Source organism: Pteropus alecto, unplaced genomic scaffold (assembly GCF_000325575.1).
Source record: "Pteropus alecto unplaced genomic scaffold, ASM32557v1 scaffold12, whole genome shotgun sequence".
Lineage (NCBI taxonomy): Eukaryota > Metazoa > Chordata > Mammalia > Chiroptera > Pteropodidae > Pteropus > Pteropus alecto.
In genome coordinates this window covers 8,791,345-8,804,684 of record NW_006432669.1, presented here as the reverse complement: position 1 = coordinate 8,804,684, position 13,340 = coordinate 8,791,345, and the positions used below count along the sequence as shown (strand labels likewise).

The 13,340-nt window shown below is 35.1% G+C and overlaps 1 protein-coding gene and 2 long non-coding RNA genes across 3 annotated transcripts in view; 2 read left to right on the top strand and 1 right to left on the bottom strand.

The window, feature by feature from the left end:
- Window positions 1-629, top strand: part of LOC112476216 — a 6,137-nt gene extending 5,508 nt beyond the window's left edge. The window contains exon 3 of the long non-coding RNA XR_003045002.1: window positions 105-629. This is a non-coding gene — a long non-coding RNA (uncharacterized LOC112476216). The remainder of the gene's footprint in view (window positions 1-104) is intronic.
- Window positions 1-12,363, top strand: part of LOC107195359 — a 27,156-nt gene extending 14,793 nt beyond the window's left edge. Inside the window, exon 2 of the long non-coding RNA XR_003045001.1 lies at window positions 10,945-12,363. This is a non-coding gene — a long non-coding RNA (uncharacterized LOC107195359). The remainder of the gene's footprint in view (window positions 1-10,944) is intronic.
- The window catches only part of CFAP300 (cilia and flagella associated protein 300), a 24,776-nt gene that overhangs the window by 2,490 nt on the left and 8,946 nt on the right, over window positions 1-13,340 (bottom strand). The window contains exons 4-5 of the mRNA XM_006907507.3: window positions 7,524-7,690; window positions 4,094-4,266 (exon numbers count right to left, since the gene is read on the bottom strand). Coding sequence (XP_006907569.1) covers window positions 4,094-4,266; window positions 7,524-7,690 — 340 coding nt within the window. The remainder of the gene's footprint in view (window positions 1-4,093; window positions 4,267-7,523; window positions 7,691-13,340) is intronic.

The following is a 13,340-nucleotide window of genomic DNA, read 5'->3' as shown; positions in this document are numbered from 1 at the left end:
ATTTATACCTACAATATAAATACATATGCATCCAGGGTATTATTCAGGTGTGACATGTGTACATTAAATTTAAAGGAAGATATCCCTCTTCTTCATCTTATCAGGTGAAAGATTGCTTCTCCCTCCCTATTTATGTAAAATGAAGAGAGAAGAGAAGGAAGAAGGTGGACTATGTGGGAGGGTGATGGTATGTATGTGTGTTTGAGCTTGTGCAGCTATTGGGGAAGGCCAGACCTAAGCAATCTCAGGGTTCAAGATTCTTAGGCAGTTTTCATCTCTGAAACACTTTATTCAGATTTAAACCCAGGAAGCACGTAATTAAATTGATTTTTGTATAATTCTATGACATGGGTTGAGGTCTATTTCTTTTTTTTCTCTGTGCTTAAGATATACTGCTTGAAAGTTGAAGGCTACATTTAAAATTCTGTGCTTATCCAAGGGATGACTATAACCACTACATATAGAACACTTGTATATACCTACATAACCACCCAGATCAAAATATGAAACATATCTATGGTTATATCTAATTTTAAATATTGATCTGGAGGTGGTTATATAGGTATAAACATATATAAAAATTCACTAACCTGTATGTACACTATGATTTGTTCACTTTACTATATGTAAATTACCCTTCAGTTTAAAAAAATCTTTAAAAAAACCTTTTAAAAATTTGTGCTTTTCAAATAAACTTAAAGGAAAATGTAGTATGTGATACTTCATTTAGCAATCACTTAACAAGTATTAACATGTACCATAAACGTATTATTTTAAAAAGCTACAATTTATACAATATTTAGAAGGTGGTTCCTAACAGAAATAAATCATTTACTCCATTTTATCACCTCCAATTCTATATTACTGTTACTTTAAAATATCTTATAATTTGTCTAATTTTTTTATAGATTGGTATCATACGTCTGATATCTCTTAAGAAAAAAAGAAAAGGAAATGTAAAGTGATATTCATTAGTGACTTCAGATGTGCTACTAACAATTGCATTGTATCAGATTTTTGGCAGTCACTAACTCATTCTTCTGATAACCATGGTTTTTAAGGATGCTGGGACATAATTCCCATATTGTTCTTTTTAAAAGTGCGATTATATTAATGGTCTAGAAATAAATAATATAATGAATGGGTTTTTTTTCTTTTTATCAATATCATTTGTGCCAATTCCTGAGTATTAGTCCCATATTGACTCTAAAAATGGTTACAGACCATTCTAGGTAACTCTGATCATTTTAAGAAACAAGAATCCCACTGTTTAATTAGCATCCGAAGGCTATAATCTAAGCCTCTCAGTTCAAATCATAAAATTTCACATCTGGGGCAGATATGTAGTTTGGGGAACCTCTCCAAAAACTTTGACAAGAGCATGTGTTTAATGTCTAAAAGTAGAAAAGACACAGGCACCATTAGTAACTATAGAATTATTTCTGCACAGATATTTTTGAAATGTAATGAAACAGCTGATCATTTACTCTCTAATAAAATGACTCTAAAATATTGCCTACATTATTTAAGGAACCATAATACTTGAAAAGAAGGTATTTTCCAACACATTTAAAAGGTATATTTTATAAGACTTGTAATAATGGATGAGGGAGAAACTATCTTAAGAACGTTTTTATCTCTTTTTTTGAGCCAGAGACTCCTAAAATCAGGCTCTGTAATGTGCCCCCAACATCCACAAACATAAGTAAAAATGGACTTCTTTGCTAGAATGAATTAGTGATGATGTTTTGCTACAAAGGCAGGTTAAATACTGTAAAGCAGCTACTACATGTATAACTAGAAAGACAGCAGATAGTTTCCTAAAGAATGTAAAAGGACCCAAAATTTAGGTAAAGGAACCGAAAAAAATATCCTTCCTTGTTAAGTTGATTTGTAAAAATAATTTAATTGGCTATATGGTTCACAAGTCTGATAAATTACTAATGATACTTCAAGTTCCACCTATGTGTCCTCTACTTATATATTCATTGATAACTGCTATACTGATCCACCCTACATCTTTACTTTAACCAAATGACACATCTGACCCAAATGAGCATGACCAATATTAGAAAAGCCACAAGTAGTGCATGTGATAAGCAAACCAACATAGCTCTCAAGGGACTCTGAGATAACCCATTCAATTGCTTTGTGTTGGCACCGAAGCCATTGTAAGCAAATATTTATTCCAACTATAATATTCTACTGAAGGAAGACAATTATATATCCCCTCCTCATTTAGCAAAGAAAATCATAAGCATGCTTAAGTTTGGACCATGAGAGAAATATTTAATGGTTCTCAAAAAAAGTAATGCTGTAATTGGCTGGACTCCTTCTGGCCCTCGCCCCTAGAATGAGGACTTGCAGTGCTTCTTCCCTGAACTGGGAACAAACTGCCCTCCTCTTTGCTGGCCCTTGTGGACTTTGTTCCATCAAGACTTCTGACTATTGATACTGACAATTTCCTATTTTAAACTTCTGGTGTTATTTATTACAGTATAAAGAACTATAGACATTTGCCTATACCTAATTGAATATTTGATTATATAAAAACTTTACTTATAAAAGATTTTAAACAATTACTTTAATATTATTTAATGTTAGTTTGTTGTAATTTCCTTAAGGTTAAGGATTGTCTGATGCTCCTTTTGTGGTCTCTTTAGAGCTTGGCAGTTCTGTTTACAATATTAACACTTGCTGGTTGCCTAATTAAGTGATTCCATGGACACAATTCCTATTTCTCTGTAAGATGTTATGAATTTTGGCTACTCATTTAACAAGTGGCCATTATTCTTTGAGGCATGCTTTTTCTTAGCACCCAAAGAGTATAGAGGAGAATCACAGGTAAGAATCCAGGAAAGGGAATGTTAGAAAAAAAAACAGCAGTTTCTTAAATGTTTAGGTTCTAAAGTTATTTCTATTTCAAATATCTCTAATAGAATTTCCTCCTCTACAGCGCATGGTAGTGAGGAATTTTACGGGTTCATGTGGCTGATGAGGGACAACATACTATGGTGGCAGTGCTGTGTGTGTGTGTGTTTGTGTGTATGTGTCTAGGGTATAATGAGGGGTATCTACAGGGAGTGCTAGGAGTAGTCTTGTAAGTTTTCATTAGCTGCAAATGATAAAGACAGAATATGTTTGATGTAGGTACGTGTATGCTTTTTCTGAAATTCTGTTTCTAATATAACTCTTCCAATAATGTTTAATAACTTTTTCATAAAAATCAGAGACAGCTTATAGAAATATTTGTTTTTAAAACCATGTCAGTAATAAACTAAATAAAATAGGTAAATCCTTCAGTTTGTTGTATAACTATATGACACATGGAATGGATATGAGAATTGGAGTGTTGAGTATAAGTAACAATCAAGAATTCAATGAGAAGCTAATTCTGCTGTTTTCCTGTTAAAGTAATTTTTATAACTAAACTCTGTGACCTTTAGCTTTCACTTGTTCCTATCCCCTTTTGCCTATAAAGATGATCCAATATCTTCATCACTGAAAATCTCAACCAAAAAGTGTTTACTTCATTTAAAACTAAAGTATAACTAAGATTTATAAAGTTTTTATCCTTATTTAATCTTCAAAAAAGAAAAAAAATAACCCTAGTGGAATATCTAAAACAGCCTGGGATTTGGGATTAGTTTGAAAAAGTAAAGATTACATCTAGATGAAAACTTTCCTGCCTCTTTAGAACAAAGGCAATCATTTTTTGACTGTTAGTCCAGCAAAATCAAGTATCAAATATCCCTTGAGATTTTTAAAAGGGGGCCTGGGTGAAAAAAAGGAGATTTGGAAGATGGCAGTTGCTAATAAGAGGTGGAGCAGGTAACAGGTCTGAATGAGGAAATAATAAGAGGCAGATAAAGAATGAGGAGACTGAGCACTAGAAGAGGGTCAGAGAAATCCAGAAATTTTTTAGCTTGGAAGAAGAGGAGGCTATGAGAAGGGGGTCAGGGTGGTGCCATTTTTACATACTTTGGTTGTTAACAGGACCACAAACAATAGATGCTGGGTAATCCCACCATAGTTAAACAGATAATTTACTCTATTAACCAGAGATTTACATATTGTAATCTAGCAACATTACCTCACTAGATCCTTATAGATAAGCTTTGTTGTTTCCAGATACGGATTAAGCACATCTTCATATTGACAAAGCGCTCCACCAAGGCAAAGATGTTTGAAAAGACAAAACAGGAACTCTTCTCTATCTGGTTGGCTGAATACTTCATATTTTTCTGAGTCTTCCACTAACAAAACCTATGTTGATAAAATTCATTTTAAAGTAACATAATTTGAGGTTCTAATTTTTATGTTTTTGAAAATTTCAATTTATATATTTAAAAATAATCTTCATCCTATTTTAAGAACCAATCCTAAGGTAACTGGAGAGAGTGATCTGTGAGACCTGCAGTACTGTTTCCACCCATTTTATCATCAGGCACTGAAGTTCAATGAAAGGAATAAACCTAAAGCTAAGTCTTCTCTTCTACTTTATTTCTTTGTTCAAGTTTGTTTCTTCAGTAATTGAAGTATTTCAGTTTTAGTACTGAGTCACCTTAAATCTTATTGGGAACCAATAGGAGCACCTATAAATGGAGGAACTTCTCCATCCTATAAAGTCCATAGTCTTTGCTTCTATCAAGGCTAAACACAATGGTCATTCTAAATCCTCTCACTTTAAAGTGTTTAGATCACTACTTTCCTTACCCCCACAGTTACTCCACTTTGAACTATTTAGGTAACTGAAGCCTCATAACCATCTGTCCTTTTCCTGCTCTCCTCTAATAATACCACCTTACACATCACTAATCTACATTGACTCTTGCTCTCTTGAGACCTTGCTACTTCTTTCAGAAAACAGTTTGACTAGGTCTGATGTTGGGGATTTTCTTATACTATTGGGCATTACAATTGATTAATTTGTTGACTGTGGTGGACATGAATGAGGTGATGAGTATATGCTGTGACATATATTTATTTTATTGGATTGTTTATACTCCACCTACTTTTAAAAAGAATGTGAAATAGCTAACAATAAAATAGATAAAATGAGAAAAAATAATAAAAGACAGAAAACTCTAACCAAGAAATAAAGTGGGATGAAAAACAAACACACACGAAGAACTCAAAATGGAGAAAAGCTATAAAAACTGCATGTAACACTTAATAGTACCATACAGATAAAAGAAGGAAATATGAGTTATACGATAATCACTAATAGCAAGAAATACCCTTAATTAGGAAAATTGATAAGCTCAACATTTTATTTATACCAATCTCAAAAATCCATCACAAGATCATTATATAAGAGACATTTTAAAAAATAAACTCTATGGTGTTACTTATATACAGTTTACTTGTAATGACCTGATGAAAGCCAAAATTATACATAGTAAAATAAAGGTAAAGGGAAGTGGTCATTGTTTACTGCTCTCTGGGGGTGCCACTTGCATTTCTCCCTTCTTTCCTTCCTTCCCCCTTTGTAAGGAATAACGTGATACTGAAGCCCAAGTTTGTAGCTACTTAAAGATCTGGCTTAATACAAGGGTGACTAAACCCCTTTAGAATGAATAGTTAACACATTCTTTACAAGCGCTCTCAGATATTGAATTGATTAGGCTGTGCAACTAAAAATTACAATAATTAAAAAAATTTTGGAATGAATGTTAAAACAATAACATTCTATGGTTGATCTCCCTCTCCATCCACATACAGGTCTATTTAGTTTTGTAGCCCTCAGAGAGTTGGTATGCGATGGTTAATGAATGAAACTTCTGAGCCACAGTCAGGAAGGTTATTACCAGTACTTACGTTACACAATGTGCCAATAGAATCTGTGTTGCTGCACAATGGGGGGCCCTTTTTAGTTCAGGCTAAATCTGGTATTTATTTACTTTTCAGCCAGAAAGCAATCAAGTTAAAACTTTCCCTGTTGCCACAGAGTAGCAAAGAACACAGAGGAAAACATACAGGCAACTAGCAGAAAAACATGGGTCCTAGCACTTCCTGAATAGAGGTACTATTCATGACATAAATAAGACAGGCAGCAGCAAGCAGTGTTAAAGAGTACTCTATTGGAAAGCAAATCCTCCTTTAAAAGAAGTCTATTGCTGAGGCGCTCTCTGTAGAAGTGTTGGTGAACTCTCCAAAATTAGGGGTAAGGGCCTTGAGACAAAAAGGTTAATAAAGTATGCCAACACAGATCAGTGACAGAAGAGCTTAGTCATACCCAAAAGGAGAGAAACCCACACTAGACCAGATACTTTCTGAATGAAAGTATTTTTATACATAAATATACTTCATTTAACTAAAGATCAACTTATATATAGTCTCATTCAATTGTGTGTTTGGTTATTTTCCATCGGTTCATTTTATTTTCTTAAACTAAGAGTTCTCTTAGGTATTGTACTAGTGTAGAGCAATGTGAAGACTGGCCAGATGCCTCCTGGTCTCTTACAGACAAGATTCTTGTGTCCAGAATGGTGCATCAGTAGCTTCACTAGTTCATTTCCATCTGTATTTGCAATACATTAGACATCTCTTTCTCTCTTAATGTAGAATGGTAATAGTAATGAGCAGTAGTTGTTAATATTATCAAAAGCTTACTAAGTGCCAGGCATTGTGTTAACTACTTTAAATGCATTATCTCATATGATTCTTATGCTATTCCTATTTTATAAAGAAACTGAAGCTTAGAGAGATTAAGTCTCACAGTTATTAAGAGGCAAAGCCTGGATTTGAACCTATTATACCAAAGCCCTAATTTATAACCACTTTGTAAATACTCTTTCTCAATAATTAAAATAATGATAATATATTTCATTTTAACAGCATTTCAGACTTTTTAAAAAGTTCATTTAAATGCTTCCTCCACTCATTTTCTCAACAATTTCAGGAAGAGGATAGAATGGCCATTTTAATCTTGTAGTAGAGGTAAGATCTTGAGGTGCAAGATATTGATTTGCCTAAGAGCATCATTATCTTGTAAAACAAGTAACTCAGAAATTAGGTAAATAATCCATGTTTTGATTCCTAGGTCAGCACATCTCTCACTAAAACAAAAATTAACTTAATCAAATAGCTTTTTTGATCTCAGTGATAAGATGAAAGATTCTTTTACTTCAGGGATGTTTTCATTTGGTATGTTAAGAGCTCCACATTGAAGAAAAATAGCCATCAATTAAATAGGTCAGGATTTCTCTACTTTAGCATTACTTACATTTTGGGCCAGATAACTGTTATGAGGGGCTGTGCTGTGCATTATATGATGTTTAGCAGCATCCCTGGCCTCAACCCATTAAATATCGGTAGCGCCCAGGTGAGAACTACTGAGATACACAAATAATTAAGTTGACAACAAAAGTCCCATCCAAGAAGAAATCTACCAATGTAATGATTATTACATTATTCATGGATAAGAGGTATTTAATGGGTTTTAGACAGGCAAAAGATTTTGACATTAAGCATTTCTTGAAATAAAATTCTATTGTGAAATTTAAAAATTCTGTACTTACTTTTCGTAACTCATCAGAAATAAGAAAGGGATCACAAAAAGAATCTAAACATTTAACAATATGTCCACTGTCTCGTACAATGTTTTCATCGTATAACCGATTAAAAAATGACATTGAAAGCTGTGTGCAAGGAACGTTTATAGCTTCAATTTTTTTCACTTCAGTTCCTGAAAAAAGATAATTTATAAAGACAAGTAAAACTTAATTTAGAATTCTCAATTATTTCCAAAACAAATACCACTATGCAGAAGTTCAAAGTAATGAAGTCTGACATGTTTTGATACATTTAAAAGACACATTAGTTTAGAGATTTTATTAAATTTGTATTTTGCAAGCTTTTTCATTTTTATTAATCATTAGTTTATAACAAAATTTCACCATTCAGGCCTAGATAATAGATATATAAATTAGAAAATGCTTTAAAATGAAATAGATTTTTTGTGTAGTATGGGGTCCTTAGATCAGTTTTAATATATATATTAGAATTGCCTATAAAAGCACAGGAATTACTTTATATGACTGGATTTTTATTATGCTTAATGCTATATAATTCACATTACAAAAATTTTAATTAACATCATAATGGCTACTTCTAAAATCCTTGAGGGTGTCTTGAAAATGTTCCTATCCTTTTAAATTTCTCCCTTGTAATCTCAGTTAGTGTTTATTACAAAAAAAAGGTCTTCCTTTTTAAGGCAAATTTCAAACCAGACCCTAATCATTACAAGTTTAGAATTAGGGAAATTTGAAATCATGGTGTTTTGTCTATTTTTCTCTTGTAGTTCTAGTTCTTCTCCTTTCCACCCCTTCCCCATCCCACACTTATTTCCTGACCATGTCTTTTGAGAATGGATTTTCTGTTACTAGAAGTTCTATTAAGTTACAGAAAGACATAAAGATTAAAGTGAATATTTTTATTATTGCCTCAGTGAATCACTCAATTTCTTGCTTTTATGCACCCATATATACAAATGCACTCACTCAAATATAGAGGGGTGGTGTTCTTTTTTCAAAGTTCTAGGGAGCTTATAAACCTAGATGTGGTGGCCCATGGTGTGTCCTCTCCCAATATATCTGCTATATCTTTGGCCTGAGAAGTAGCTTGAGTTTAAGAGTAATGTTGGAGACTGTTTATACTTCTCCCTCTGGCTGTCCACCTAGAGTCCTGTTATGACTTGATCTAGGCTGGTGTAAAGGCAAGGATGCCTAGAGCCAGGAACTGTGTATGCCTCAGTAATTTCAAAAGCAATGCTGGTACGGAAAGCTTTTTATCAGAGGTAAAATTCTCTACAGGATTAAAAGGAAAAGACCACAGAAAATGATGGAGTAGGTCTGAGCAATATTAGAAGACAAAAGAACAACAGCAGTGAAGAGCCAGACAGTCTCTAAAGATGGGTTGGCGGCCACAGAATAAGGGACTGATATTGGGCAACATTGCCATTTTAATAAGTCTATCCTAGCTCTGATTTGAGGAGTGACAGGAAGGTTTGGATGGTGAGAGAAGGTAATTAAATTAAAACTACTTAATCTGAGGCACAGAAATAGCATTTGCTAAGGACTGAATTGTCTCTCTAAAATCCATATGTTGAAGCCCTCACCCTCAATGTAATGGCATTTGGACAAGGGGCCTTTGGGAAGTGATTAGGGTTAGATAAGGTCATGGGTGAGGTTAAGTCTTCAACATATGAATTTTGAAGGGACACAATTCAATCCATAGCATTCTGCCTTTAGGTCCCCAAAATTCATGTCCTTCTCATATGCAAAATACATTTATTCTATCTCCAAAGCACCAAATCTTAACTCATTTCAGCATCAACTCTAAAGTCCAAAGTCTCATCTAAATCTCATCTAAATCAAATATTCATGAGACTAGAGGTATGATTCATCATGAGGCAGGAATTCCTCCCCAGCTACAAATCTGTGAAACCAGACAAGTTATGTGCTTCCAAAATGCAACAGTGAGACAGGCAGAAGATAGACATTTCCATTCCGAAAAGGGGGAACAGGAAGGAATGATGGTCCTAAGCAAGCCTAAAATTCATCCAGGCAAATTCCATTAGATTTTAATCCTCAAGAATAATCCTCCTTGGTTCAATGTGCTGCCTTCCAGACCCCCTGGGGAGTGCCCCCACCTCTGAGATTCTCCCCACCAAGGCAAAGTGTGTTGAAACTGAGGGGGTGGCTCTGATAATCTCTGAATTGCCTTCTCCGTCCTTCTCTTTTCTTGAAAAATAGATCATGTTTGCAGCCAAATGGCTCTATCGTACGGTCCTGTAGGGTCTAAGAAATCTGACAGCGTTCATTTCATCTCATTTTTTCTGTCCCCTTTAGTTCAAACTAGCAGTGTCTTTGCTGGTACAATCCCATCTCTGTTCCTGGCTTCTGTTGAGATGGCTGATTAAGTCCATGAATTGCACCTGTGATCTCTTTAGCATCTGGTAGCTCAGCCACACTATTAGTGTTCCCTTCAGAATAAGGTTTCTCTCGGACATGGTTCCATAGTGTAGTGGTTAGCACATCTGCTTTACACGCAGAAGGTCCTGGATTCGTGCCCCAGCAGAACCACAGTCCATAGTCTATGGCCATGCCACCCTGAACAAGCCCAATGTCTGATCTCGGAAGCTAAGGAGGGTCAGGCCTGGTTAGTACTTGGATGGGAGACTACCTAGGAAGACCAGGTACTGTAAGCATAACTAACAATAATAAATAAAAAAAGAATAAGGTTTTTCATTTTTTGCTATATGGATAGGCTGAGAATTTTCCAAATCATCAAGTTCAGGTTCCTGTTTGCTTAACAATTCCTTCTTCAATTCATCTTTCTCTTCATATCGTAAGCACTCCTTTAACACTTTGCTTAGAAGTCTTATCACTTGTTAAGTTCTACCTTCCACGAAACACTCGAAACAGGGGTCCCCAACCCCTGGGCTGCGGACTGGTACTGGTCTGTGGCCTGTTAGGAACCGGGCTGCACAGCAGGTGGTGAGCGACTGGCAAGCAAGTGAAGCTTCACCTGTATCTGCATCTGTTCCCCAGTCTAACCTCAGATCATCAGGCATTAGATTCTCATAGGAGCACCAGTCCCTGGTGCCAAAAAGGTTGGGGACCGCTGCTCTAAAAACACAGTTCAGCAAGTTCTCTGCCATTTTCTGATGAGGACTGCCTTTCCTGCAGTTTCCAATAACACATTCCTCATTTCCATCTGAAACGTCACCACAGTCAGTCCTAACATCTAACACATTTCTAGCATGCACCTCAAAACTTGTCCAGCCAATACCCATCACCACAGTTTCAAAGTCACTTCTACATTTTTAGATATTTTTTTACAGGATCACTCCACTTCCAAAATTTGTATGAGTCAGCTTGGGCTGCTATCGCAAAATACTATAGACTGGGTGGTTTAAACAACATTTATTTCTCACAGTTCTGGAGACCGGGAAGTCCAAGATCAAGGTGCTGGCTGATTCGGTTTCTGGTGAAGACTCTTTTCTTGGTTTGCAGATGGCTACCTTCTAGCTGTGCCTTTACATTGCAGAGAGCTCTGGTAAAGCCTCCTCTTCTTATAAAGGCACTAATCTCATGACTGAGGGTCCCTGAAGACCTCATATAAACCTAATTATCTCCCAAAGGCCTCATCCCCAAATACCATCACACTGAAGGTTAAGGGCTACAATATAAGAATTTTGGAGAGACACAAATCAGTCCATAGTGCATGTTATCTGTTACGCAGGAATTTGGTTAAATTATGTCTCCAGTATTTATAAGACATTATTGCATAACCATGATCACGCAGAAAGTTAAAAATGTATTACTTTTCCCCCTTCATGCTAACATTATAATACACTGGTTGTCTCGTTTTTATTTGGTGTCCAAGTTGGTGCTTTTCTGCCTACCCCATTAATATGGAAATGGCAAAGACAGGATGGTGTAGTGGTCAAGGTCTTGAATTCTTAAGCCTGCATTTGAATCTCAACTCTACCTAGACAGCTGTGTAAAACTATGCAAATTACTTAGCTCATGCCTCTGACTCCTCATTTCTGAAATAGGGATTATGTAATACCTTCCTCAGAGTTGTTCTGAGAATTAAAGGAGGTAATGTGTATAATACTCTTAGCTGAGCACATGGAAAGCACCCATTATATGTTATATGTTAGTCAAAAAAGGACAAAACGTGAAGGGGCTATTGCAGCTAGCTGAGAGGATGGCTCAGCACCAACAACTGGCAATCAAGGCAGTGCAGCCAGTAGTGAAGTAGGTTCCATCTTACTTTAAAATTGGTACACTTGCTAGAAAAATGTCTTTTCTCTCATTTTAAAAAGCTGTTTCTTCGCTTATCAAGGCCCCCAGAGGAAAATTAGAGAGAAGATGGCCAATATTTCAGAAAAGCAAATAGGAGGAGGAAAAAACAAGCTAATGAAAAGAGTACGTGCAATCTACTAGAAACTTCTGCTTTTGAAATGAGTGCTGCTTCTTCTGCCCTATTTTTCAGAGTACTTCTTATTAAGTCTGTCAGGCACATGTGGAATTTTAGAACCTCTCTTTTAGCAATGCCTTTTTCAAAAACTAGAAAAAAGTAAGTGCTGTTTTGTGAAGTATGTACCAATACGGGAGGAAGACTGAACACTTTTTTCAATGAACCTTATTTTTTATAAATGAATTGACTGAAGTTACTGTAAACATGCTTTACAAATACTGTGATACATGGCTCTGATTGTTTTCTTTGAAGATGTTTGAATTGGTAAATGTATTTGCTCACTCCATTTAACTTTGTAAGTACTCTATAAATTTTGCAGTAGTCCTTAAGCCAAAAGCAATAAAATCTGACCTACTAAGTCTAATATCATGTACTGCTTGTAATCTTGTTTTTAACTAACACTAAGAATAGTTATTTTTGTGTAAGTTTACTAGAATTTCATAAAAATGCAATGTAATAATCCACCAAAACAACCCCATCCAATTTAAAATCAACTTGCTTTTTCTTGGGTACAAATTCACATTACCAATCAGATTTTCCTTGTAAATGAAATGATTGTTCTATTTTTAAAGGCCTCAATCTAAAATTTAAAATATAGTGTTCATATACAAATGGTTGCCAGATTGGGGGCGGGTGGGTGAAAAAGGTGAAGGGATAAAGAAGTACAAATTGCCAGTTATGAAAAATCATGGGGATGTAAAGTATAGCACAGGGAATATAGTCAATAATATTATAATAACTATGTATGGTATCAGATGGGTACTGGACTTATCTGGGTGATTACTTTGTAAGTTATATAAATGTCTAATCACTATGTTGTACACCTAAAACAAATATAATATTGTATGTTAACTATAATTGAAAATATAAGAATTAAATTACAAATAAATAAAAATTAAAAAATATATGGTTCATTTTTTTGGTTTTCAAAGTAGTCCTCTATTACATCTATGATTTATTCCCTGACTTGAGATCTCTTATTTAAGAGATCTAAGTGTTATTGTCTGGATAATTTTCTTTAAAGATTTCTAACTGTGTTTCAATGCACTATGAAAACATTATCTAAAGTTCTCCCTTTGAGAATTTAAGACTCTCTTCTCCAAGATTTAACATATTATTTTCTTAAAATTTACATTTATTGGGGTGACAGGTATTATTAATTTTAAAGAATGTCCCATGATGGCTACATCCTGTCAGAAATCCACTACCCTGCCCCAACTGAAATTTTGCCCAAGTATCCTGAGATCTGTAGAATCTTACCTGACCTCTTCCCCCCGGGCAGATTTACCACTCCCCTCCTCTGGTTCCCACTGCTATGGTAGCACCTGTGATACATTATTGCACGT